Source organism: Mercenaria mercenaria, chromosome 19 (genome assembly GCF_021730395.1).
Source record: "Mercenaria mercenaria strain notata chromosome 19, MADL_Memer_1, whole genome shotgun sequence".
Classification (NCBI taxonomy): domain Eukaryota; kingdom Metazoa; phylum Mollusca; class Bivalvia; order Venerida; family Veneridae; genus Mercenaria; species Mercenaria mercenaria.
The window spans coordinates 44,273,303-44,300,611 of NC_069379.1; the positions used below are offsets into that span (position 1 = coordinate 44,273,303).

A 27,309-nucleotide genomic window follows, 5' to 3' on the forward strand; every position below is an offset into this window, starting at 1 on the left:
ATCATAACTAGAACATTGAGCATTTACAATTACTACTATCTGATTGGTTTAAGATACGTTTCGTGTTTTGAACGTAAGAAAAAAAAATAGGGGTTTTCGACGGCTTCAGTGCCATTCTGTTAATGACCAACACGGAATATTTGGGTAATATTATTAGCAAAATACCAAGCACTATACATGGTACCCTATTTTTCTTAAAGACTTTGAAGTAACCATGGCAACAGAGATGTTTAAAATGGCTTATATCTTGCTTTTTTTCGTAATTTCTTATAAAATAATATTGAATAAGATTATCTTTCTAGTTGATGTAGCTTTAAAACATATTATTTCTAACGTAAGTTATATTTTCGTGTTATCTGCATTTATTCAAACAAATTTCTAAGCTTAGAATACTTACAGCAGTACCCCTCGTCTGGCATTTTTCATGGAAAACTCGTTCAGCATGCTACTATTATTCTCATGGATATTGTTGAAATGAAAATAAAAAGCCGAAGCTGTGTTTCTTTAATAGACTAGTGTCAACGCTTTTGAATTTTACATTTAGATACATAGGTCACGGGCTTCGTTTCCATAATAACATCAATACCATTCAAGAAACAACAATTTTCTACTGAAATTTGAACAATTTTAGATCTTAGTTTTAGAATATAAGTAACAAATTATCAACGGAACCTGAAAAATAGGTATTACAAATCAAACTGCTAGATTTTTTATTTGAAAATGGCCGTAACAAGTAACCTCTAACCCAACTATATTCCAAATAACATTGGTTACCATCATCCATTTTCATACATTGGTTACCATCATCCATTTTCTTACATTCCGTATAACATTTCAATATAACTACATAAAAGAAGCAAAATATTGATTATTATTCAGAGCAAAAGACTCATAAAAAATATTTCAGCAAATAATGGTTATTTGAAAATAGTTTGAATGAAGAAAAATGCACAGAATTACGTACTTTCAAGATAAAAGCTATTAATTTTGCGCGGTAACTGACACGAAACGTCATGACGTCAATGACGTCATTTTAAGGCAACATTGTTTTGAAGCGTTTCTGTGGCAATTTATTCATTATTTCTGCATTATTAAACCATAAAGCGTCAGATCGAAGACAGGTCTATGATTTGTTTTCAGAAGAATGAATATACAAACACATTTAGCTTGTCGTAAACGTCGTCGTAAATCGTCACGTTAGCTTCCGGTTGGACATGCGCACATACACAGATCAGCTCACGCGGAAAACCCATTCTACTCGATCCTCGGAGGATGGCCAAAACGAGTACCAAGGCTCCGACTCGAAGTTTCTTCGAGTCAGCCATTTTCCGTCAAGGAATTTCGCTATCTGACTCCGAGGATTTATGCGAAGTCACTCGAAGGAAGTCCTTGAAGTGACTCGAGATGAAATCCAATTAGCGGAATACACATCTACATTTGTATATTGGTTTCTTTTGTTTCCGAGTCACTTGACATAATTCTTTCGAGTGACTCCGAGACGAATAATTAATTACCTGTACAAATTTAAATGAGCCTTCGAGTAACTTCGAGGACAGATATCAGATTACTCAGAGCAGGGTGGTTATATTTTACATAATGATACGCGAAATAACACGATATTTGTAAATAAAAATAATACTGAATTGTAAATAAAAATAATACTGAATTGTAAATAAAATATAATACTGAAGTATTTTTATCTTACTTTAAGATCAACCAAATTTTTCTGTTTACTTTTGATATTTTATTACTTTTTAAATGGATACGGCAGTAGTATTTTTATCCTATTTATAATTCCTTCCAAATGAATAAAAGAAAGACCACTTTCATGATGAAAATTAATAATTTCTCCTATAATTTTCATTAATTAATAAGTCACTTTTCTTTCACGGCCATTATCTTAACGTTTATCTAGTATCATATAGTTTCTAATTTAGTCCATTTTACATGAATTTATTTCTAAATTTAATTTGCACTGTAAGAAACTATTTCAATATTATATTTAACAAATCACTATTCTTTAACGGCAGTTATTTGAAATTCTGTTTACTTTTAATTTACTTTTCTAGCGGGCGTAATTTTAAAGTTTATCTAGTTATAAAGTATTCATAATTTAGTGCATTTTTATGACTTTTTTTCTAAATTAAATTTGCAAAGTCAGAAATTATTTCTATACCATCATACAACAAAGCACTTTCCTTTAACGGCGCTCATTTGGAAATTTGTTTATTATATATGATTGATAATTTATTCCGTTCTACATAAATTTACTTCTTAATCTAATTCGCATGTATTTCAATATCATACTAAACAATTTATTTTAGCGGGTGTTATTTTAAAGTTTATCTAGTTATAAATTATTTTTAATTTAGTGCATAAATTATAAATAATTTCACGACTTTTTTCCTAAATTTAATTCCTAAAGTCAGATTTAAATATCAAACTTTAACAAATCACTTTCCTTTAACGGTGGTGATTTCAAAGTTCGTTTAATTTCGTATGATTAATAATTTGGTTTATTATAAATAAATATACTTCTTAATCTAAATTAGCATGGTCAGAAACTATTTCAATATCAAAATTCACAACAGTTTCATACATTCAAATAAACAAAACAAAAAACAAAAACTAATAAATGTAAAAACAATCCGTAAGTAAGGAAATACTGCCTCGAAGTTTCGTCAAATCATCTCGCGGCACTCGAAATGGCCGATTTATTGTTTATTACAGACTCGGAGTCGCGCGGAGTGGCCATAAAATACCGGAAATCATTAAAGTGTTACCTGTATATTTTGACTCGGAGTTCCGTCAAGTAATTTCTCGGAGTGCCTCGACGAAATTCCGCTAAAGTAATAAAACTATAACAGTCGGTACTCCGAGTCAGAATTAGGCAGTACTCGGAGAAATTCCTCGCTATGCAAGATTTTTCCTTCGAGGAAAAACGGAAAGTGGGTTTTCCGCGTGAGCTGATCTACAAATATAAAGGTAACCTACCTCCTTAAGACAGAATTATTGAATATTTCAAAGCCTACATTTTGAGGCAATTTCATGATGAACTAATCTTAGACTACTGGCACCAGACCAGAAAGGAAATGCCTCTACATGTTATACCCTACCCCTAGGTATTCTATAAGAACCATGGTCATTGACGGGAAAATATACTAACCCATTTCAATCGCGCATTTCATACCTAAAACCCGCAGTTCGGTAAATATGTACTATGTATATTGAACAAGTTGTAATTTATCTTCCATTGTGTTTTGGTCATGTTTCTTCAATATTTCTTATTCAAAGAAACAACGCACAATTTATCCTTTCTTCAACGTTATACAAAAAAGCTTGGTTGAAATTCCCTAGTGAAGTTCCGGTCTAGATTACAAAATCATTCTGATTGGTTGATGTGAAAATGTATGACATCTGTCGTTTATATACACGTGTACGCTACAATGTGTATATGCATAAAAAAATGTGCAATATGAATTTAATAAACGGTATAGATGTTTACCAATATATGGCTTTAAATTCAAAATCATATTTGTTATAAAACTATGAATATTTTGCATTCATTTTTTGTTTGTTTACATTTCGCCTAACATGTGCACACTGTGACTTCTAGACCGGATGTTCATTAGGGAAGTTCACGCAAGTATTTCCTGTAACGTTGACGAAAGCATAATATATGTGGAGTATCTCTGCAATGTGAAATATTGAGACAATGTGACTGGTGCACGATGGAAGAGTGACTGGTGCACGATGGAAGATAAATTACCGCTTGTTTAGTATGCCGAGTACCCATTCACCGAAATTCGTCTTTTGGGTGAGAAATGTACGATTGAAATGGGTCAGTGTACTTTCCCGTTCTTGACCATGGTTCGTATAGAATACCTAGGGGTAAGGTATAACATGTACAGAGACATTTTCTTTCTGGTCTGGTGCCAGTGACCTCACCCCTTCTTTCTATAGAATTTCCAATTATAAAGGAATTGTTAAATATTTCAAAGCCTATAGGAACACACATGCGTAACTGAATTTATAACATAACTGTTAACGGTATAGATCTCTCTTGACAAGACATAATGAATAGTCGCAGCTTGCTAGACAGGTATCACGATTGTTTACCTCAGCAATACACAGTGTATTAAAAACAAGTTATTACAGTTTTAAGTGGCCGTGTCCTCAACCTACGACCCTATATTTCTAAAGATCTAATTATTAGTTTAAAAGCAGTACTGATGAAAAACAAATTAATGGACTTTATATTGTGGATTTTCCTGTTTCCAAAAGCTTCATATTGGCGAATGTTCCATGACATCATAATGATTAAGATAAGACAGAGAAAATTGCAATTTAATAATATTCAGTATCTTAAAATAGCTCGATGAACTCTTAAAGTCAGAAATTGGTTTGATGTTTATCGTAGATGTCGCCAGAGAACTATATGGCACATTAATTGACCTGGCATTGATGTAGACTGAATAAGTTAAGCGTTGGTTTAGTTTTGTTTACAGCGTTGACTAAGAAGGCAGTACTCTAATAGTTAGAAATGAAACAGTTGAAAACCACGAATCTCCCAACGCCACATAAACTAAAATGTTGCAGGCTCGGTTTGATTAAGCTTTGTAGTGGACTGTAGTGGAAATTACGTCCGCGCTCTATAGCCCTGGGTAGAGCAGAACACAGCATTCAAACATGTTTTAAGTAAGAAAATATTACATAGAGACACCTGTAGATGTATTCTTATCGCAGGACACATGGAACCTACAATTATATTTAGAATGCATGTCCATGAGAAGCGAGAACGTAGAGTCAAAAATACGAATTTTACCAGGAGCCAATTCGAAGTTGACGATAATTGAGCCGAAAGCTGGTATTGGAAGATATTGGAACTAAATGTTAACAAGGCAAAGGTTTCAAAAAAAGGGGAGACACTGTTAGAAAATAAGCACTTCGCTTGCATTTAACTTTACATCTGCAAACAGAGAACAAAAAAAATGAACTTTACAATAGCGTTTTCAACACGAATAACGACATCAAATTGTTCAAACTATACACTATTTACAGCACTATTGTTTTGTACTTCAGATGAAATATACATAATCAAAACAAGTTTTATGTCTGAAATTAAGACACATAAATCTAAGTGAATAAAACTACTTTATTTTGCCAAAACCATGTTGTGGAATATAAAGACAGGTAAGTTCGTCACTTTATTAATCTTTCTTCCTTTTATAGTGAACTAATGTTAGATTTTGGGTCAAACTTCTGATTATAAGACGATCACTGTCATTACATTAATTTTATTGAAGATATTTGCAAGACTGTATGTCTAAATTAAGTTTGAGTTTGCCAGAATTTTACATGAAAAGAAGTTACATGTATTCAATATTAGGATAATAAGAAAAAAAAGTGTTCATAGACATTGCCGAGTTTCACCACACTAAATAACAGTGAACTTGTGATAACAATTGGAAAATACTCTCCCTAAACGATGTCGGGATTCTATGTTGTTGTTTTGCGGGAAACGATGTGTACGGGCATTCTCTGTTGTTGTTTTGCGGGAAACGATGTATGCGGGCATTCTCTGTTGTTGTTTTGCGGGAAACGATGTGTACGGGCATTCTCTGTTGTTGTTTTGCGGGAAACGATGTGTGCGGGCATTCTCTGTTGTTGTTTTGCGGAAAACGATGTGTGCGGGCATTCTCTGTTGTTGTTTTTCGGGAAACGATGTGTGCGGGCATTCTCTGTTGTTGTTTTTCGGGAAACGATGTGTGCGTAGAGCTACATTTGACTCCGAAGAATGGTTCCTTACGCCCTAACAAGAATACGATTTCACACTGTAATTGCTAGACTGGTATCAGTCGTAAGAGTCCTTCAAAATATCTCTACTATAAAATCCTCTTTAATAGAACTTTCTTGAATATTTTACAATTATATCTCTTATCACTGAGATGAACCTAAACAGGAAATGGTTTTCTGAGAAAATACCAGTGTCCGTAGGAAGAAAAAAAAACATTATTACAGATTATTTGATCTCAACAGACTTAGTAATTGCGGGTGCAATGGTCTACTTCCTAAAAGCCAAAGATTAATCAGCTGATTAATCACTTCCGGAACATATTAATCTAAAACCAAATATAAGTGATCAAAAGATCAAAACGTAATGTAAATGTTGAAAACAGACAAGGCCATTCTATCTCCCATTGAGAAACATTCAAGTTACTTTTTACAGGGAAATATTTTAAAACAATTACGAATTTTCTTTTTTATTAATACATTCTTTTAACAAATATATGTTGCTTTCATTCAGTCTATTGGTATTTTGGAGAATTTTATACATACCGAATGAGAAAAGAACTCAGTAAATTCTTTGGTTAATTTCATAGTATTTAAATATCAACTTTCTTTCAGAAGAAAATTATTACTAACCCTTCGATCCAGATTATATCATTGAATTGTTTCAACAAAATGATGATAATTTTCAATTCCCACAGATTACATGCATGTGTTGACATGTCTTCTGCTCACCGCAGGAACGTCTGGTAAGATAAAGCTAGCATTTTGCATTTATTAAGTCGGTTAGTTTCACTTCTCACATGCTACCCAAATGTTTCCGTGTCAAAAATATCATAGGAAGTATTTTTCAAGTATCTTATGGAATATTTATTTACTTTTCTGGCAACAATATAAGTGCTGGTACCATTACCTTCAATATGGTGTTTATTTACAAAAAGAACATTATGACTTGCCTTTATCTAACGCATATAAATTTCAAATCGCGTCTTTCTTTTATTTTTTTTTTTTTTCAATTTCCTGTACATAAAATCCTTTTGTCAATTTGCATATTGCAGTAAAACGGATATAAAGTCTCGAAAAGAAAAAAACAGCAAATGGGGTAGATTCCACTAGCTAACGACCCCGATCTCTACCTAAGAGTAGTTCGGAGTCACTTTATTCAAAGTATCTGTATTTTAAGATCATGAATAGAACAATGGAAACATTACGTTATTATTATTATTATTATTATTATTACCATACTAGATTTATATAGCGCCCTTTTCATGATAAACACGTTCAAAAGCATTTTAGCTACACAGGACGCGAAATTCGTCCTCAACTAGTACAGACACAGGGTGATCTGACCAGAGCGACAGAGTGAGATAAAGCCCCCAGAACAGATAGAGAGAAATCATTTTAGATAAGGCCTGTCCGGCTAACTTAGCCTAGCTCTTTTCGAATAGACAGCCTTGTTCTTTAACGTGTCCGGTGTATTGCACCGATACACGCGAAACCGTCTTTCCTGGACGTTAAGAACCAGTACAGGCCTCTTGGTTAGGTGGAAGACACTGAAGAGCATCTCAGAAATTGTCAGTACTTGGACCTGGATTCGAACCCTGACCTCTGAATTGACAGTCAAGCGTGTTACCACACGTTCTTCCCATATTCAAAAATGTTTGTCATGTATGAAACCCATTTTAACAGTGCTGCCTCATTGGCTGACATGTCGCGTGATACCCGATAGACATTATACTGATACAGATTGGAGACAAGCGAGTAATTCAACCAATATGCTAAAACTCTATTACCAAAAATGGTGAATCACCTTTCTCTACTGAAAGACATCTAAAGTGAGCAATGTAATGCCCTATAGTTCTTCAATGCATGACAATAACAGTGTAATTACTGTTCTCTTTTCTTATGCAAGATGAAACTCTTATCACTCGTTAACAGCATTTCTTACATTTTCGCACGAGGTTCCGCTGCACGAGATAATAGTGGATCGAGTGTTAACATGGTGGTAGATATTATCGTATAGTTATAAATACAATTAAAACATCCTGTATTTTATGTTGAACTTTTCCAGCACCGGAACACATTTCATTTTAGTTAAATGTCTTGTCTTAAATTGTCTACCTATGTTTTATCTTTCCAGTGTCACTTGAATGCTTTTGCTGCACGGGTGTGGCTGATATCAGCACGTGCAAATCTAGAATAACATGTCAAAGTGGACAGGTACTTGCATTAGATAGTAAAGCGTCTATGCTTTCTTATAGGCTACTTGTCTAAGACTTTGATTTTAACATTCCACATGGAACAATATGATCATATCCATTTAAAGCCAGGCCACGTTTTCAGCTTTCACAATTGTGTACTGTGATTTCAGTTGTTATTAGTTATAAACGATTCAGTGAGCTGTAAGCAGCTTTTATTTATTTATGTGTAAAAATGTAAATTGTTATAAAATGTCTCAAATGCATTTAGCCAGTTATTTACTAAAACTTGCACGTAGAGCTTTTTGAAAAACTGATTAGTTATATTTATTTATTATATTGACAATGACTCAGTTTCAAATATTGGAAAGTAAAATATTGTGTTATACATCTTGAATCATGTCCCTTTAACGCCGATTTAAACTTGAAATTGTTTCAATAGCAAGAACACTTGATCTATACATAAATGTGGGAAAAACGTGGCATTTTATCTGAAATCGAAGAGAAATTTGTTGAAACTGTCCAGAAAGGAAATTCATTTTGTAGATAATTTTATTACTGATAAAAGGAAGTTGAAGCGCTTACGTCAAAGTTTATGAAACTATCTCAACAAATGGGTAGAGTTTTGCTTGGTTTCATATCCTTAAGATTCCAATACTAGAAAAACATGCATTTTCAGGTGTGCTACAATAATAGAATAAATACGGGACAATACGTATATGATCTCGGATGTGTCAATATTCGGGTAAATTTAAATTTTGAATTTGCAAGCATTTTCGATAGAAAATAATGCAAATTTCAAATATTTAAATTTTATTATAATTATTGCATTTTGTATCACAGACTATCGAATCCTATTTTGTATGCATAACTGTGATGCAGTTCTAGATATGCATATGAAAATAGAAGTTTCACTTTTACATGCTAGTCAAAATATTTTTGTACTTTAATATACTCTTACTTCAAAGCAATTTATTTAAAACTGGAACAAAACTTTTAAATATTATAATTATTTATGTACAGTTGTTTGTGAATCACAGCAGGAATACAGAATCGAGTAAAAGCCTTAAATTTAGCACAAAAGTATTTTTGCGCATTACTTATAGTAATCAATGTATACATTTACTCCTTCGACAGTACGAAATAGAATTATACAGAGAGTATTCGCAAAATTGAGACTGGTTTCTTTCAAACACGATACACAAACATCAGCGAAAGAGCTGCTTCAAAATTTGCATGCGCTCTTTCTTATATGATATTGTTGTTTATTATATTATAATATTATTATATTAAACATTACAAAAATTATATATTACTCAGTCATCGTACTCTTGTTACAGAATTGCGGAAATCAAGGCAGTATCCCAAGCACTATAGTGGGTAGATCTATTTCAGTAAGGCAGACTCACGATTGCCATCAATGCTGCTCTACCAACCTTTGTAACAGGAACTTGTGTGGACATACTGATAGTGAGTTGGTTACATTGTGTTTCCGTTACCGTTGAGTTGTGGTATACGAATACAAAAAGTGGGAAACCACAGGCCGCCTTTCATGACTTAGATGAAAAATGTTGCAGCCACGGTATGATTTAGCCTGTTTGCGGACAGAAGAGTGCTTTTTTTTAGCTTGACTTTCCATGTTGAATATTCATCCTTGCTTTCATCCAGCACCCCGCAACTTTCTCAACTCCTAACCCACTTTTGCATTGTACTTGTTGTTGGATTTTTGTGAGCAACCAGTATCTTTTCACTTTTGTTTCTATTACCAGCCTACTTTGCTATATACATTGTATAGCTCCCTGGCTGTGTTAGGGGTGATCTGTTCTACAGGGAAATCTGCGCTGAACTTTCATCTGCTTCAGGTATTGAACAAGTAACGGCAATTGGTAAATACCATGTTTATGCGTATTTTTCTGACGCTATTTCAGCACCCTCTGTCCATTAACATAGTTTTTATCACAAAAACTGAAATAGCAAACGGAGCAGTTGATGCAACATGAAACAAGTCTAGCTTTAGCCGAGGAGAAGACTTTTTTCAGATGATTTTTAGGCTCAGGAAACTATTGCTATGCTTCTTTGGAATGCTTTGAAACGTAGTTACTAACATATTACATGTTATGAAAGCACATGAGAATTAGTTATCAATATTTTTCCATTTAAAATTGGTCAAGGTGTTTGGATAGTTTTGAATGCCCCGGGTTCAATTCGTGATTCAGACATGTTTTATTTCTTTACTAATATTCACCGCTGTTGTTCTGTTACAGTATCAAATATCACTTTCAATGAACAAAATATACAGTTGCATGATGACCGTTAAGATTTACGTTAAGATCTACGTTAGGATTTGCGTTACGTAAAGATTTACGTCTTACGTTACGTTAAGATCTACGTTAAGATTTACGTTACGTAAATATTTACGTTAATCTACGTTAGGATTTACTTTTCATAAAAATTTATGTTAAGATCTACGTTAGGATTTAAGTTACGTTAAGATTTACGTCAAGATCTACGTTAAGGTTAATGTTACGTTAATATTAACATTATGTTAAGATTTACGTTACGTTAAGATTTACGTTAAGAGATAACTGAAACACACTTCGGAGAGACTTTTAGTCTTCTGCGACATATTTTGATAATGTCCAGATAATCCAGATACTATCAAGTATCAGTTGGAAAAATGTTTGACTCTTTTCAACTCAGATCAACTATTTTAACACAATCTTGTAACTTAACATTTCAGTTTTCACTGACTGTAAAGATATCCACAAAGATCATCCTACCTCTAAAAGTGGTATATATAGCGTCAATTTGTGGCAGTCAAGGAGAGCAATAAATGTATATTGTGATATGGACACCGATCAGGGCGGATGGACGGTATGTTTGTTTTGTTTAGTTTGGTTTAATTTGGCACAATTATAGGCCATATGGCGACGTTCCAGATTTGGTGTTGAATGGAGACTCCAGATGCCCCACCATGCATTTTTTCGTCACGGGCGGGCAACTACGTAGAGCCATCGACCTTCCGTAAGCCAGCTGGATGGCTTCCTCACATGAATATTTCAACGCCCCGAGTGAAGCTCAGCTCGAACCCACATCGATGAGGGGCAAGTGATTTAAATATAACGACCTTAACCACTTGGCCAAGGAGGCTTCTGGACTGTACATACGTAGTGTTGCCTTTGTAGTTTGTATCAAGTCACTACGACAGAGCTTAGTTCTTATTTTCACATCAGATAGTATGTGGCGTATGGATGAAGACATCATGTTGCTCTGGTGCTCATTTCACGAAGTTTACTTATAATAAGACAAAGTTTTACGTAAGGTGTAAGGTGTTTCATGAAAATTTTTTAACCTTTACCCTGCTAAATTTCTATAATGGATTGGTCCATCATTTAATTTGGGCAGTACTATTTATTATTCAGAATCAGTTGCCGCCAACAGACTAAACGTTTAAAGTAAATTCATTTCAACCATTCGGCTATTCCAAGATTATAAACTAAACAAGAACAAGATAGATTTTGCTTAAAATCTAACTAAGGATACCTTTTAAAAGATACAAGTTATATCCGAAGAAATAAATGTGTTTAAAGGTCCATACTTAGGACAGAACTAAGGATGAAACTGATGGATATTTATGAAACGGGTCCGGCCATTATTAGTATGACATATCGGTATATTACTAGGACAAGCTTCCTTATTTTATTAATTACAGAGACTCGAACACAGACCTTAATCAGACAACCACATTAAACAAAAACTAAGTTTCATGGAAGTGAGAAATACATCAAACATTCAAAATGTACTGATGTTTGTTTTGTTTTGTTGGATTTAACGTCGCACCGACACATGATAGGACATATGGCGACTTTCCAGCTTTAATGGTGGAGGAAGACCCCAGGTGCCCCTCCGTGCATTATTTCGTCACGAGCGGGCACCTGGGTAGAACCACCGACCTTCCGTAAGCCAGCTGGATGGCTTCCTCACATGAAGAATTCAACGCCCCGAGTGAGGCTCGAACCCACATCGATTTGAAGTCAGCGACCTTAACCACTCGGCCACGGAGGCCCCTTCAAAATGTACTGAATAATTATTCATAAGTGTTCTCCGTGACGATTTGATAAAAGACCATTCGTCCTCCACCTCAGATTGATGTGGGGAAGTTGACAGTTACTTGCGAAGAACAGAATCCTGGAACAGAATCCAGGAACACTGGTTACGTTAACTGTCCGCTGTAACTAAGAAAAACGGCGTTTAACCCCAAACAAACAAATCAGTAAATAGATTTTGCAGAAAGTCTGCGAGCAGACTAAAATAAGATTCTACATGCATCTTTTTAGTAAGCACCCTTTTAACAGATAATGGACAAGTTCATTATAGAAATTTAAGTTAATAACGAATCATAGTTCTTAAATCATATTCCGTTACAGGTATTTCAGTATCGTTTTGACGGATCAGTCGATTTTTACAGAAACTTTTCCGAATACGAGCAAGGCTTTGGAGACTTGAGTACGGAGTATTGGCTGGGTAAGTTACAGTACTGTGCATTCATATAATATTTGAAAACGACATTACATTATATTCAGTTGTTGGTAAAAGAAAAGTGGTCAAAAACATTATAACTAAAGAAGGACATTTAGTTTCGATTCTGACTGTCAATTTGTAATGATTTACGCTAGCCTTCATAATGTTTTTTCTTCTTGCGGCTAACGTATATCTGCAGTTTATTAAACAGGTTTACATATATCTTTAAGCAAAGATTTTCAATCAGACGTTTTTATGTTCGAATTCTAGACGATGCGTTGGTTTTTAAGGAAGACTTACTAAAGGCATTGTTTTTGAAGGTTATTTGTCATATACGTAACCTTTGAATTTTGTGTGAGAATGTTGGCAGGTAATTTCGGAGGTGGGGCGGGGGGAGGGGACAGGTTATAACGTAAAGGGAATCCGGGAAGACGGGAAGAATGTATAGATAAACTGACCAAAAACGAAACTGAGATACTTCTTAAAACGGCCGGACACACAGGGAAACAAACAATAAATCTTCGGTACGATTTTTATGTGTATATCATGCGAATCTGTTGTCATTTCAATTTATGTAATTGCATCCGTTATTTCTGTCACTAAGTTAATTATTTTAAGCACAGGTTTGAGAGATATTTATGAGATGGCCAGTCAGGGACAAACGGATTTACGTATTGACCTAGAGGCAGCAAATGGGTCAAAAGGATACGAAACGTTTCAGAACTTTCATCTCTCTCCCAGGACAGCGTATACACTTCGCCTTGGATCAACAATAGCTTCATCTCGAAGTAAGTGTGCATGATGATGCAGTAAGTTATCGCACAAATAAAAAAAAAGATATAACTTGCGTAGATTTTCTTGTTGTTGTTGTGTATCGTACTTAAAAATATATACATTCTAATTGTGTATCACATATAACAGCCATCCTTCTTAGGTTTAATAGCTCTTATACTATAGCATGGTTCCTTGTTACCGTAAATTTGTAAATAGGGATATAATGATTAAACATTTTTACATATAATTCATATTTATAAATATTATAAATTGAGGCGCGGCATGAGAAAACCAACATAGTGGGTTTGCGACCAGCATGGATCCAGACCAGCCTGCGCATCCACGCAGTCTGGTCAGGATCCATGCTGTTCGCTTTCAAAGCCTATAGCTATTAGAGAAACAGTTAGGATGCGCAGGCTGGTCTGGATCCATGCTGGTCGCAAACCCACTATGTTGGTTTTCTTATGGCGCGGCTCAATTAGTCTTTGCAGAAAAGCATCATTGAAATACAGCTTCGATAACTTGTTTCCGTAATATTGACTCCGATGTAGTTTCTGTACCCTAGATAGCTTATAAGAGGCTATCAGTATTGTTTAACCCTTACCATGCTGGTCACCATTGATTCTGCCTTTTATGATCAGCCTCTCATCCGTGCATTTTGATTCCATACCTCATGTTTTTATTTCGATGTAAATTAGATGTGAAACCAAAATTTGTAGTCCTGTTTGGCGCCGTATAACCTATACTTTGTTGGTGTGCCGTAAAACCCTAATACCGGTAAATAGATTAATCTCATCCGTGCAGTCTGATCATCATCTACACTGTTCACCATTCAGCCAGTATAATTTGGGACACACCCTTTTAAACAGTTAATGTTTCTGTCTAAACTGGAAGACGGACAAGTTCATTTATAGAAGTTTAGAAGATTAAGGGTTAAGCTGATGCTTGGCTATGTAATATCTGTGAATGTTTAAGATCAAGAAAAGGAATACTGTATAAACGTTGAAAACTCAATTTTTTTATTAGAAATATATGTTGCTCTCGCAGTTTTATTATGCCCCCGTATAAATTGTATGTTTTGTTTTACCAGTTTCTAAGTACTTAAGTGAAAGTGTTGGTCCATACCACAGTGGTCATCCGTTTTCAACTTACGACCATGATGTTGATGGATTCGGTGGTAACTGCGCAGTGAAGTACCACGGTGCCTGGTGGTATGACAGCTGTTACTATGCCAACCTAAATGGGCCGTACATAGCACCCGGGACCTGGAATGAGAAGGCTATACGTTACAAGAGTTTCTTTGATTACAGATCTTTAAAGTCTGTCAAGATGATGATGAGGCGGAAATAAAAGTAAAATGAAAAAATGTTGTTCTTTTTGTGTTACAAAGTAGAAAAAAAAATAAAAAAATATAATTATGTATCATGTAAAGCTATTGAATATCAGTTCCGTATTAGTTTATTAAACTAGCTATGTTGTTTGTGCCTTGTAGTTTACCGTTTTTGTCTTTGAAGAAAATTGATCCAGACCCCTATCCATTTTCTATTTTGACACCAATGAAAAATATAAAATGATACTTTGGAATCGTTCGGGAATTTTCCCATGGGAAACTTAATTATTATTTGAAAAGCAATATTTACAAAATTGATGAGACTAGAATAGTGAAAATTGTTGGTTGGTATATGGTAGGTATGGGCTATCATTAAGTACCATTTTTAAGTTCAAAGTCTTTGTAGAGGTACTAGGCGTTTTTAACAAATTTTGTCCGTGGGAAATTAGAATTGGTGGCCATCGACATAAAAGGTAATGACTTTGTAAAATCTTTTGTAAAAGTGACCTATAGTATAAACAAATGTTTAACGTATGTAAATGATTCATTGAAAGGTAAAAAGAAATTCTTTTTAAATAATGAGCATAGATGATATTTTATATTTGCTCATACAAAATACTTAACACTTGCTTTTTTTTTCAAACATCCGATGTCATATCTTTAGGTCCGGTTTACAGTTTAAATTTAGTTTTACCAAAATTAGTTTACCCCACCTCTTAACTTATCATCATTTTGATATATTATCTCTACATTTAACATTATGTAAGCCATGTTAACCTTGAGCCATATTTCATGTACAAGTATAGTAAAATTTCATGAACTGTTTTCGGACACTTTTACTGCTTATTTTTTTTCCCTTGTTTACTTATGTACTAATTTGAAAATAATAATCACCTCATTTGGATATATTTACGTTCTTATTTTATTTATTGAGTATTAAATGATGTTTAAATGTTTGAAGCCCTTGAGATAACACCGGTAAATATTTCTATTACTTGTTTAATATCCTTAGGACACCGAGTACATTTTTATGCAATATCGCCAGCCATATGTATGTTGACGCCACTCGACCTTCAGCTATTTAGTAAAAGTGCACTATGCTAACCTCGCCTTTGCATTGGTCGATAGTCAGGGGTCACGCGCATGGGTCACCCGTCAAAATGAATGCTTGTGGACTCTTTTTTTTTTGTTAATGGGTAGTCAATTCTAACGATTTAAAAGTAGCTGGGCTTTAGCACGACAGCTTTTCATCTACGAAAACATATTTGAACTCGGAATAAACACAAATCCCACAGGGGTCCGTAACCGAAGCATGGGCACATTAAAATGTTTGGAACTCAAAAGGACCTTTTTGGTGTTGTCTGAAAGTATCAGTATATGCCTCGGATGTAAGATAGTTCCGATTTTGAGAGCTGCAGACCTAGAAATTTTCAGAAGTAGTTTCAAAATGAACTTCGTGTAATAAAAGTTGATTCTACGAACGCATAAAAGGGCCATCATACGTTAATACGTTTTATTATGTTGCAGGTTCGGAAAGGATATCGGCCGGAAAGTCATCCGCCTATTAACTTTACAATTACCTTATAATTACGAAGATATATAAACACGATTTCTGCAATTTGAAATATTTAAACAAATTTAATACACACAACAGTACACATTCATAAGCATTTATATGTTGATAACTTGTGTATGATAATAGGGAGTTTCTTAGTTAAAATATCTAAGTTTAAATGTTCAAGTATTTATAAATTATTACCTGCGACACGTACAGCGTTTATTCGGAGAGTTTTGCATAATCAATGATAATAAAAAGCAGTTATTTATTAAAATCAGACAGAATACGACACAAAAGCAAGTACTTTAATATCATTGATATCACAGATGGACTAATTTTTCCTTATTGCAAATTAATCAACGAAATTTAATCGTTTAATCGTGACGAATGAATTTTCAGTTTGTTTAATTCTATATTCCAACTTTCATATTCAAACGAAATATGCCACTTAAAGGGATTCTCGTGCTCACAAAAAATTATGGTTTTACAGTTGTACTTAATAATCGTGATAGCTTTGATAACTATCGATGCCTTTGATATGCGTGTCCTACTTTCTCAAATATAGAGATTAACCCCATGTGATGTGATAGGCTCTTGTTCCATATGTAACAATCTAAGTCATATGACCGTCACGTGTTTGTAACATTTTATTGTCCGGTCACAAAGGTGTCATGTGAACATTTAAATCTTAATTAGCATATAAAGGCCTTAGATTTGTGAAATCTTCACTTCGGAAGTACAGCTCATTAAACCAAAGGTAATTTTTCTTCTTGTTAGTCTATATTTACATACGTATGCAGGGTAATATTTAATACGTATGCAGGGTAAATATAGTTTTATTCAGATGTATTTTATCTTTGTATTGATGTTAATGGAAAATGGTTAAAATTGTTTGTCGGACCGTATTTAATAGTAATAGTTTTAGGATCAGCAGAAATAGCTACAAAACGACCGGGTCCGTAACCTGATCTAACATTTCTGATAGATTTTCTATGGTTTTTGCTTTTTTTATTGTCTGATAGATGGCTATTAAGCCTAAAACATTTTTGTTACCGATAACATGCTAAAAGAAAATAGGGTAGGTAGGTCGGAAATTTATTTATTTTATTTTTTTTTGCGGGGGGGGGGGGGGGGTTTTTTTTATTATTATTATTTTCATGTCAAAAAATGAATACAAATAAGGTTATGCATTTAGAGCACCAGTTGATTTCTAACATCACTGAACATGTTTAAAGCAAAAGATATGCAGTTAAGCAACTTTTTGTTAAAAAGTTGAAAAAATATTCTCCCAGGCCATAAAAAACATTTAGGGTCGGGCCAAAAATTTAGGGTAGGTCGGGATACCGGAAACAAACAATTTTATTTTTACGCATTACGAACCTACATGGTCAGAATCCTGATAAATTTGAAATTAAAATAGAAATCCTCTTTACAGAACCAAGTATTGTTCGGGAAAGGGCTTTTTAAATTAAACCCGGAAGCGGAAATCTTTAGCTTTTAATCTAGACATAATTATATAGAGTGATGCGGACTAAATACTTAGATGGTTAAATGATATCATTAAACGCTATTAATGTCGATTCATTTATTTTATTAAAATTTCGCTTGCCTTTTTTTTAAGAAAACCAGTGTTCCGACATGTATATTTCAAGGCGGGTTGAACATATTTTATTGTGTAAATCTATCAATTCAGTTTTACTTCTCGAAATTCGTTTTAACAAGGCTTATTTTTTATTTATTAATGTGATATGTAGCACATATAACTTGTTTATATGTTTAATCTTTATTTGTATTAATTTTGGAATATAATGCCAGGAGAAAAATATATAAAAGGGCTGGACAAAAATTAAAGTATGCATGATTTATAAAAAAATGTATTCAAAATACACTCTAACCTGGTACCTGATAAAGGATTGTTAACCTGATAAAAGCGTGTCGGCCTATATTTCATTTTCATGTTGAGATAACAATGGACATTGTTCTAGTTTAATGACACCTAAGTTAAACCGTACGGTCATTTTGTTCGTCTGTTATTGCGCAATATCTTCTGTAGTATCTTCCGCGTTTCTGTTTTCCCTTTACAACAGTAATTCGCTTGAACAGTTTTTGTAGAAACGATTTTGAAACGTGAAATAGTTGGGTTTTTTTTAATAAATCCTTTTTTAATATGATAAGACTGTTTTTATTTCGGAAAAAGGGCCTTTAAATGCCTAGATTTTGACAGTGGGCCAAGGGATTTCTGTCTTCACCAGCACAGTTGGGGGCTAATGACCATCACAGTGTGGTTCCAATAAACAAGGGTCAATATTTCTTGGAGAGTCAATCTACCTTACAAGTGTATCAATTAGTGAAAAGGGGAAACAATGTAATTTATTTCAAATTGATATATAATTGATAACTTTTAAAGTTATACTCTTTTTTTTTGCATTTCTATGTAAAGAAAACTATTTATTGATCAAACACAATAATAAGATAACCAGAAACTTATTTCCACAATAATGAAATAATGAGAAACTTACTTAAAGAAATATGCAAGTTTTTATTTTTTCAAAGTCTGCCTGGAGAATTGTGATATTTCAGAAAAATATGACTTTCATTCATCTAAAGCTTGCGGAACACTGTAAATAACATTTGTCTAAAATTGAAAACAGTATGTGCATTTCAAAGTTACAAAGCAAAGCACGAAAAACGTCACTTTTGACAACATACTGAAAATATTATTTCATTATTGTGGAAATAAGTTTCGGATTATTTAGTATTGTGTTTGATCCACAAATATTTTCCTTCACATAAAAATGCAAAACAAAAAACTAGTATAACTTTAAAAGTTATCAATTATTCATCAATTTAAAATAAATTACATTGTTTTCACTTCTCACTAATTGATACACTTGTAAGGTAGACTAACAATGACCCTTGTTTATTGGAACAATACTGTGATGGTCATTAGCCCCCAACTGTGCAGGTGAAGACATAAATCCCTTGGCCCACTGCCAAAATCTATGCCTTTAAATAGTACTGAATTGTATGACCAGCAATGTGAAATGTGAAATTTTATACATAAAATCTTAATTCAGCTTAATTATATCGAGCCCGCCCATTAGGTCGATAGGGAGTAATTATACTGAGCCCGCCCACTAGGTCGATAGCAGATCCAGGGAGATGACAGATCTATAGATCCCTAGGTCAGCCGTGATTTCATTCCCTGAGCGAGGCGTATATTCTGCTTTAGGATTTGATGTGTCTGACATAGTTCGTCCTCCACCCCTTGTAGTTACTTGCATGGTCTTTACTGGTACAGAATCCCGAAACACTGGTTAGCCTAACTTAGGCCTATGGTACATGAAAGCAAAGCAAATTACTTTTTGCAGTTTTATATTCATATCATTACAATCTACATTATTGTTTTTTTTTATATGAAGTGACGAGTGCTGGTTCATCCGAAGAAAGACTACTTCGCGTGTAAGGGTGCTTTAGACTTGGTTCGTAAAGAAGGGAACTGTCTATTTGCAAAGTGCTTGGCAGAAATAGCCGGACATTTCTGTATCTAAAATAAATTGCAATAGTGTATATAAATAGAAATCATATGACAGACATATGATGTAAAAATGTTATCATCATTCGATCATATACCTATGTTGTTGTTTTTTCATGGCACGACTCATTTACTTTTATGTACTTGATTATCAGATATTGACATTATTGTAGGTGAATATTGTCTCTTGTTGACTATCATATGACAGGTTTAATATCATATTGATATCTTGATAAAATTCGAAAACTAGATAAAGTTGATTTTATGTTAATCAGTTAAACTCAATTTAATCAGTTGGATATAATAGTCTAACCTGTCCTTTTATCATCATCAGAATGTAATATTGGTATATTGCTATGTTTATCTGACTTTGTGTTAATGCGCAGGTCTGATTTCTAGTATGTCATCCTCCTTTTTTTCCTCCTTGTTATATCCCACTTTTGTTTTATCTAAGGTTTTCGAGTTTTACAAGAAACTTTTCAGACTATAAATATTATAAATTCAGTCATTTGTACTAATATCACGTCTTCCTGTTTCGTTTGAACCCCACTTTGTTTCTCAGCACTCCGTGTTACATGTTAAATTGTCTTTCCGTATTACACTAATGACATTTCCTCTTTCAGATGCTCCGTGTTACAGTTGCAGTGTGCGTTATTGCTGCCGTATTTGCAGCCCCATTTGACAAGGCCCTTGACAGCGAATGGGAGGCATTTAAGGTGGCACATAAGAAGAACTATGTCTCAAAAGAGGAGGAATCATTGAGGTATAACTCTTCTTCTAGAACGTTTAAATGCAACAGAGTTATTATAACAGAAGCTTGTTATGGGACGCCGTATTTGGCTCGAGTAGATTTCACCAGATCGAATTACATAAGGCGAGTGCGATCCGACAAGACAAAGTTCACTAGAGCCGAATACAAAATCCCAGATCAGATCTAGCTCCTGCTTTAATGACTCTTTAATCCCACTTTTTGTTTATTGTTCTGTTATCGAACAAAATTTTAAATGTCTATCGATGTTAAAATAGATCTTTGCCAGGTCATGCTTACTAAATGAAAGTAGTCCGGCAACATACAATATAAAAAGTTCAATACGGATTTTTTTTCTGCTTGTTCGTAATTCCTTGTGAAATTCATGCCGTATTTTTTTGATATTATTTATGTAGGTATATACTAAATTGCAATTCGCTATATAAACGAGATTTTATGCTTCATATGTGCTGATTTACTACTAGTCGGAAATTAATGAATTACCTGGTTGTGAAAAATGGCCTCTGCTGTTAATAGGAGTTATATTGTATTTTGTCTATTTGTATGATCATTTCCAACATTTTTCGAGTACATGTAGGACTACAGTTACTATAGTGCTTTACACAGACCTGAATAACATCGGGATGGGTTGTTTATACCATTAAATTAGCATAACTATGAAATCAATAAGGCCTTATTACATTTCGACTTGTTCTTTCACCGCTTGGCGCTCAGCGTTAGGAATGTACTGCCAGGTGTTGTCAGTTTGATGTAAGCATAACGTTACTGGTTGCATAACGTTACTGGTTGAGATTCTATGGTAAGATTTTGCAGTGAAGTAACATTATAAAGCTGGGCATTGAAATCGTTTTTTATATGACTAATTTTTTTTTTTGAATAAGCTAACCCCAAACACACACAACTCGTCTTTGGCATGACTTTAAATTGTATTTTACAAGTAAATATTCTTGTCTATTTCAGACGTCTGTTGTGGGAGGACAATTTACAGTATGTACAGACACACAATCTGCAGGCAGACAGAGGTGTACACACATTCTGGCTCGGCATGAATGAGTACGCTGATATGGTAGGTGTTTTTATTTGTATGGGACGCCGTTTCTGTCATGATTTATCTGATGGTTTTCACTTATTTAAATATTATTCAGAAGAGGGGTTTTCGCTTTTTATACCTGCTAAAAGTACTTCAAGATCTTAATATTAACAAGTGGTAGACTGTTGTTTGCAAATAATTCTTTATCCTTTTTCTGAAATATTGAATTAAATGTTGATTTCTTTTTAATAATATTTGATCAGGATCTGAACGAACTGAGCAATCTCAGGGAGATAGCAATTATTATAATCGAGCATTTGTAATTTCAGCATAGACGATGAAAACTAAATATTTCAGGGTATCAAAGAATTTGTTGCTGTAATGAACGGTTACAAGCACAACGCTACAGCCGTGTCACGATGTGGACATTACATGACCCCTAACAACGTTGAACTTACCGATCTGCCAGATTCTGTTGACTGGAGAGATAAGGGCTATGTAACACCAATCAAAAATCAGGTAGGCACTGTGTAGCGGTCTTCTGCGCATGTCCGGAAGTGATTATCAATTGGAGACGACTGTGACTCAATGCAGACTTGGAGCGCCTGTATAAATTACAGACTCCGGTACATACCGGATTAACTAAATTTGAACGAAAATATCTTAAATGTATATATTTTGTAACCATGGTGATACTAACCCTAACCTTTAGTCAGTATTTTATGCATATTGTACACTAAATGCATGCGGACATGCAAAAATATGCATATTTTTGCCGTGCGCTACAATTGATAATCACTTTCGGGCATGCGCAGAAGACCGCTCCAAGTCTGCAATGAGTAACATCGATTGGAGACTACGACGATAAAACACCTAAGAAATATTTTTACTTATTTATTTCGTTCAGGTCACTTTGTGCAACATCAAGGATGTAAGATAATTAATTCGTAGAACGTTTTATACTCTTAAAACAATGTCATACATTTTTTAATTTAAAAGTTCTTGTAAGCAGGCAATAGAATATTTACGCAAAGTCTTGTCATCAAGTAACAACAGAGATGTTTAAATTTCTTTCTTTCCTAAACCTGTATTGAGTATGATTATTATCGCAGAAGCTTGACCTCGTATGTTGTGTTTAACTTGAGATAATTTGATGAGGCTAAACGCAGTCAAGACCAAATTGCTGTCATGAATAGGCAATAAGATTTTTTCTTGAACACCTTCGCCAATTTTCCTTGTTTTCATCTTCACTAAAGAAAACAATAAACTCCTTAATCAAACAACTGTATATCTAGCAAGGCATGAATATAACTGAATATAGCAGCGACATGAAGAATGTCGATTTTGCGTCTTATATTTCTTACAGAACGTTTTTATAATGCATATATGGAATAATAAGCAATAAAATAATAGTACATTAACATATTTCTTTATTGGAAGCCGAGGCGGTACGCTTAAAAATTTGTCCTGTGGAGATGACGTCATCAATTTAAGATCAATTGTTGTATTACCTGTTATGTATAGATTGTAAAAATTGTACATAACACTCAATGATTTAATAAAATTAGAAGGTATAAAATCAAATTGATTTTATTAAATCATTCAATTTATTTTCGATGCAGGTGTATAATCATAATTATAACATTAAATTGTTTGAATTCTGTACTGACAACCACGAGGTTGTCTGATTTAATCCAAATCACAGCCGAGTAATGTATAAGACTCCATGGCAACGCTCGCAACGCCTTTGTGCATTTTAAGACTGGTAATATTACAGCTGTTACTGCAAGTGCAACAATACCGGTGAACTTGGTAAAGAAATTGTTATCTAGAGGCTTTTTTTCTTTTAGGGACAATGTGGATCATGCTGGTCTTTCTCAACCACAGGATCACTGGAAGGACAACATTTCAGGAAAACACAAAATCTCGTATCTCTCTCTGAGAAAAATCTCATGGACTGTTCTCAAAAAGAAGGTAAAAAGTACAGCATAATTGTTCTTGTCATTCTTTGATAATTGTGTCTTCTTTTTAATTTTGTCTGTTGAGAATTGCTGTCATATGTGCAAACATTGTGCTCTGCTTTACCCGAGGCTGTATGACCTGGACTGTAAAATGCATTTCCACTACCGCATTTGAACATGTCCCATCAAACCGGACCTACAAACTTTTCTATTGTTTTCGTGTAGGGGAGTTTCCCCTTTTTCCATTCTATAATCTAACAGACTTTTCTGAAAAACAGAATCTCATTGTTTCTCTTTCCAAACTGGTTTCAGTACAGCATTGCATTCAAATAATTGCGTAATGAATGTCTGCAAGCATAATTATATAATTCACTCTGCCTATAAAAAATAAATCTACCTAATTTAGAAAAAAAAATATGACGTATCTTCGAGTAAAATTTCCATTTTCAGAAGATTCAAAAGTATAATCCAGGCTTTCTTGACAGAAAACAGAGAAATTGATTTTTTTCTAAAATTCAGTTTTCGTCTTTTTCAGATTAACCTTTATCGCTAATGGAAAACACGCTTTCATAGATTTTATCGTTTTTCCGAAAAAAGTTGCAATATTTGATTTTTTTTTTTTTCAATTTTGTTATTGACAGGTAACCATGGTTGCCAGGGAGGTTTAATGGACCAAGCTTTTGAGTATGTTATCAAGAATGACGGTATTGACACTGAAAAATCTTACCCATATGAGCCCAGAGTGAGTACACGTATCTTCTAAAAATTTCCTACACTTTCTGATCTACTGAATATTTTTGTCTTGCTAGCCTTATAAATAATCACGCGCTTATTTCCCATGAATTATATAAGTGAAATAAACTTTTAGGTCTATTATGCTTGTAAAAATGTATATGTATAAGTTATAAAGCTGTTTCTAGATGGTCGAAAAATCCTAACTAAGTTCGGTTATGCATGAACTATTCCACAAAGTGAAAATATATCGAACCAAATTTTAGAAATACCTGTTGCAATAAGGACCAAAGTATAGAAATACGTGTTGCAATAAGGACCAAAGTATTGAAATACGTGTTGCAATAAGGACCAAAGTATAGAAATACGTGTTGCAATAAGGACCAAATAATAGAAATACGTGTTGCAATAAGGACCAAAGTATTGAAATACGTGTTGCAATAAGGACCAAAGTATAGAAATACGTGTTGCAATAAGGACCAAAGTATAGAAATACGTGTTGCAATAAGGACCAAAGTATAGAAATACGTGTTGCAATAAGGACCAAAGTATAGAAATACGTGTTGCAATAAGGACCAAATAATAGAAATACGTGTTGCAATAAGGACCAAAGTATTGAAATACGTGTTGCAATAAGGACCAAAGTATAGAAATACGTGTTGCAATACAGAACCGAATGAAACTGTATTTATTAAACCTATATAGTGCAGTCAGTAAAGGTACACATAAAATATTAAAAGTAAACATATTTCAAAAGAGTACAGCAACACAAATCCACAAAATTAGAGATTATTTAAAATACACTCCCATAGTCTGAGTGACAGATTTCAACGTGTTCATTTCCACCAAGTTTCTTGCATGTATATAATGTATATTTGACACAGAAAAGTGATAAATTGTGTGAAAGTAAAAGTTAAATATTGGTAAATATGCAGAAAAATAATGTAAGAATATACGTTTACTGCATTTTTTCAGGAGCGTTGCAAAGGTTTACTACCTTCTTCACAAGATATGAATGGTTGTTCATAAGAATATCTTGCTAAAATCTTTTATCGTCACTTTCAGAATACTCACTCTTTACGGATTTTTGAGAGAAATTATTTTTCGCCTAAAATGTCTGGGTTAGTTCTTTTAAATATGCACTTAAAGAGAATATCTTTTCCTATTGGCAATAGAACGGATTCTGTAGATTCAAGCGTGACGATGTTGGTGCCACTGAAGTTAGCTGTATGGACATTGAACACGAGAGCGAGACAGACTTACAGAAAGCTGTTGCTACGGAAGGCCCAATCTCAGTTGCTATTGACGCTGGACACAAATCTTTCCAACTTTACAGGTGTGTATTAACAGCCAATAGTGTTAATTTTGTCTGAATTCCATGTTGGATATAATCAGCAACATTCTCAATTTGCATTTGACAACTTTTCTACCTCAACGTTTGATATGTTGAAGAAATCTTTAAAGTTACCAAAAGTAAATGTCTGAATTACCATTGCCTTTTCAATAATTTGTTAATCGTATTAAGTGGTTCGGTGTAAATGAACTTTTGAAACATAACATCTATTCGCCCGCAGTTTGGGTAAACCTTTAATCACAATATAGATTTGTAAATGTAGGTAAATTTTGAAATTGCACTTTATTTTCAACTTTTAAAATATTTGAAAAATGTTGATGGAACTTTTGTTTCAATGTTCAAAATCAGGTCATAGCAGATTTTTCCGTCTAAGTTATATCAAAACATTTGCAAAATAAAAGGTCACCTGCTTAGTTTGCACAAAAAGTGAACCTTCTTTGAACCTTGTTTGAATTTCTTAATACAGGAGTGGTGTTTACAAGGAACCTGCTTGCAGCAGTACAAGACTGGACCATGGGGTTCTAGCTGTAGGGTACGGTAGTGAGTCTGGACAGGATTACTGGCTGGTTAAAAACAGGTACCATCTAATCTAGTTTCCTTGCATGAAATGATTTCTGTTCCGATTGAATTTTATTTACGGTGTCATTATAACATACACTTATTTAAAGTAGTCAACTTTGTTGGTTTCCTTTTTTTTTTTCGTGGTTGAAAGTAAAATATATGATTCGTAATAAGCACATAGTATACATTGTAGTTACAATAATGACAACAATGTCTGCATAACAATATAGTTACTAGCATAAAGTACCGTTTTACAAGGTGAAACCAAGCATACCAGTTATTTCTTAACTGGAAAACATAAACACCATTTAGTGGGTTTAATTTATGACAGTGACTCAATGCAGACCTGAAGCGCCTGTATAAATAACAGACTACGGTATATACCGGATTCAAGCAATTTGAACGAAAAGTATCTTTAAATGTATTGATTTTGTAACTATGGTGATACTAACCCTAACCTTTAGTCCGTATATTCATGATACATATTATACACTAAATGCGTGCGGACATGCAATAAGTTGTGTATTTTTGCCGTGCTGTCCAAGTAATAATCACTTCCGGACATGCGTAGAAGACCGCTCCAATGAGCAACACCGTTAGTTTTATTATATCAAGAACAGTGATAACATGTTTATATATAATTTCAGCTGGGGAACCAGTTGGGGAGATAGAGGATACGTAATGATGGCAAGAAATGACAAAAATATGTGCGGTATTGCCACTCAGGCTTCTTTTCCCACTGTGTAAATCATAACCTGCACGTAAATATCGTGCGCAACATGATCATCAATAGAACAATGAGATTCAAAGACATTCACTTCCTAATGCTGTGATAAATTTTGTTGTTAGAGTTAATAAAATGATAATATTGTGAATATAGTATTGAGTGTTTGTTGTTACAAAATGCAAAAAAGAAAAACACAAACGGAATTAGGCGTGAGCCGTTATGACCCTTGTTAGTGTTTATATCGTTATGTAAACCAATATTTAAGAAGCCCCACAGTCTACTATTAAAAAGTGACACTCCGAGTGAAATACATGTATGAAACTTTTCATTTCTTGGAAAAAAGGTCTTACAATATGAAAACAAATATACACTCAGACAGACATGTATAAGCTATTGCAAGATGGCATAGTGTACTGCAATTCTGACCTTAATAATTGCACCCTTCTTCTCAATTTGCATAGAGCGTAGT

General features: G+C 33.9%; 2 protein-coding genes across 2 annotated transcripts; both read left to right on the forward strand.

Moving 5' to 3' along the window:
* The first annotated feature begins 7,894 nt into the window (after positions 1-7,894).
* On the forward strand, positions 7,895-14,657 carry LOC123542903 (ficolin-3-like). Its single transcript, XM_045328935.2, has 7 exons — positions 7,895-8,010; positions 8,668-8,733; positions 9,329-9,458; positions 10,729-10,862; positions 12,416-12,512; positions 13,133-13,297; positions 14,374-14,657. The coding sequence occupies exons 4-7, from the start codon at positions 10,836-10,838 to the stop codon at positions 14,631-14,633; spliced, it is 549 nt and encodes a 182-aa protein (XP_045184870.2). The 5' UTR covers positions 7,895-8,010; positions 8,668-8,733; positions 9,329-9,458; positions 10,729-10,835; the 3' UTR covers positions 14,634-14,657.
* A 2,114-nt stretch (positions 14,658-16,771) lies between these two features.
* Positions 16,772-26,993, forward strand: LOC123542666 (procathepsin L-like). Its single transcript, XM_045328614.2, has 9 exons — positions 16,772-16,928; positions 20,330-20,469; positions 21,436-21,541; positions 21,863-22,024; positions 23,356-23,479; positions 24,108-24,208; positions 25,374-25,534; positions 26,019-26,129; positions 26,761-26,993. The coding sequence occupies exons 2-9, from the start codon at positions 20,330-20,332 to the stop codon at positions 26,858-26,860; spliced, it is 1,005 nt and encodes a 334-aa protein (XP_045184549.2). The 5' UTR covers positions 16,772-16,928; the 3' UTR covers positions 26,861-26,993.
* The last annotated feature ends 316 nt before the right edge of the window (positions 26,994-27,309 follow it).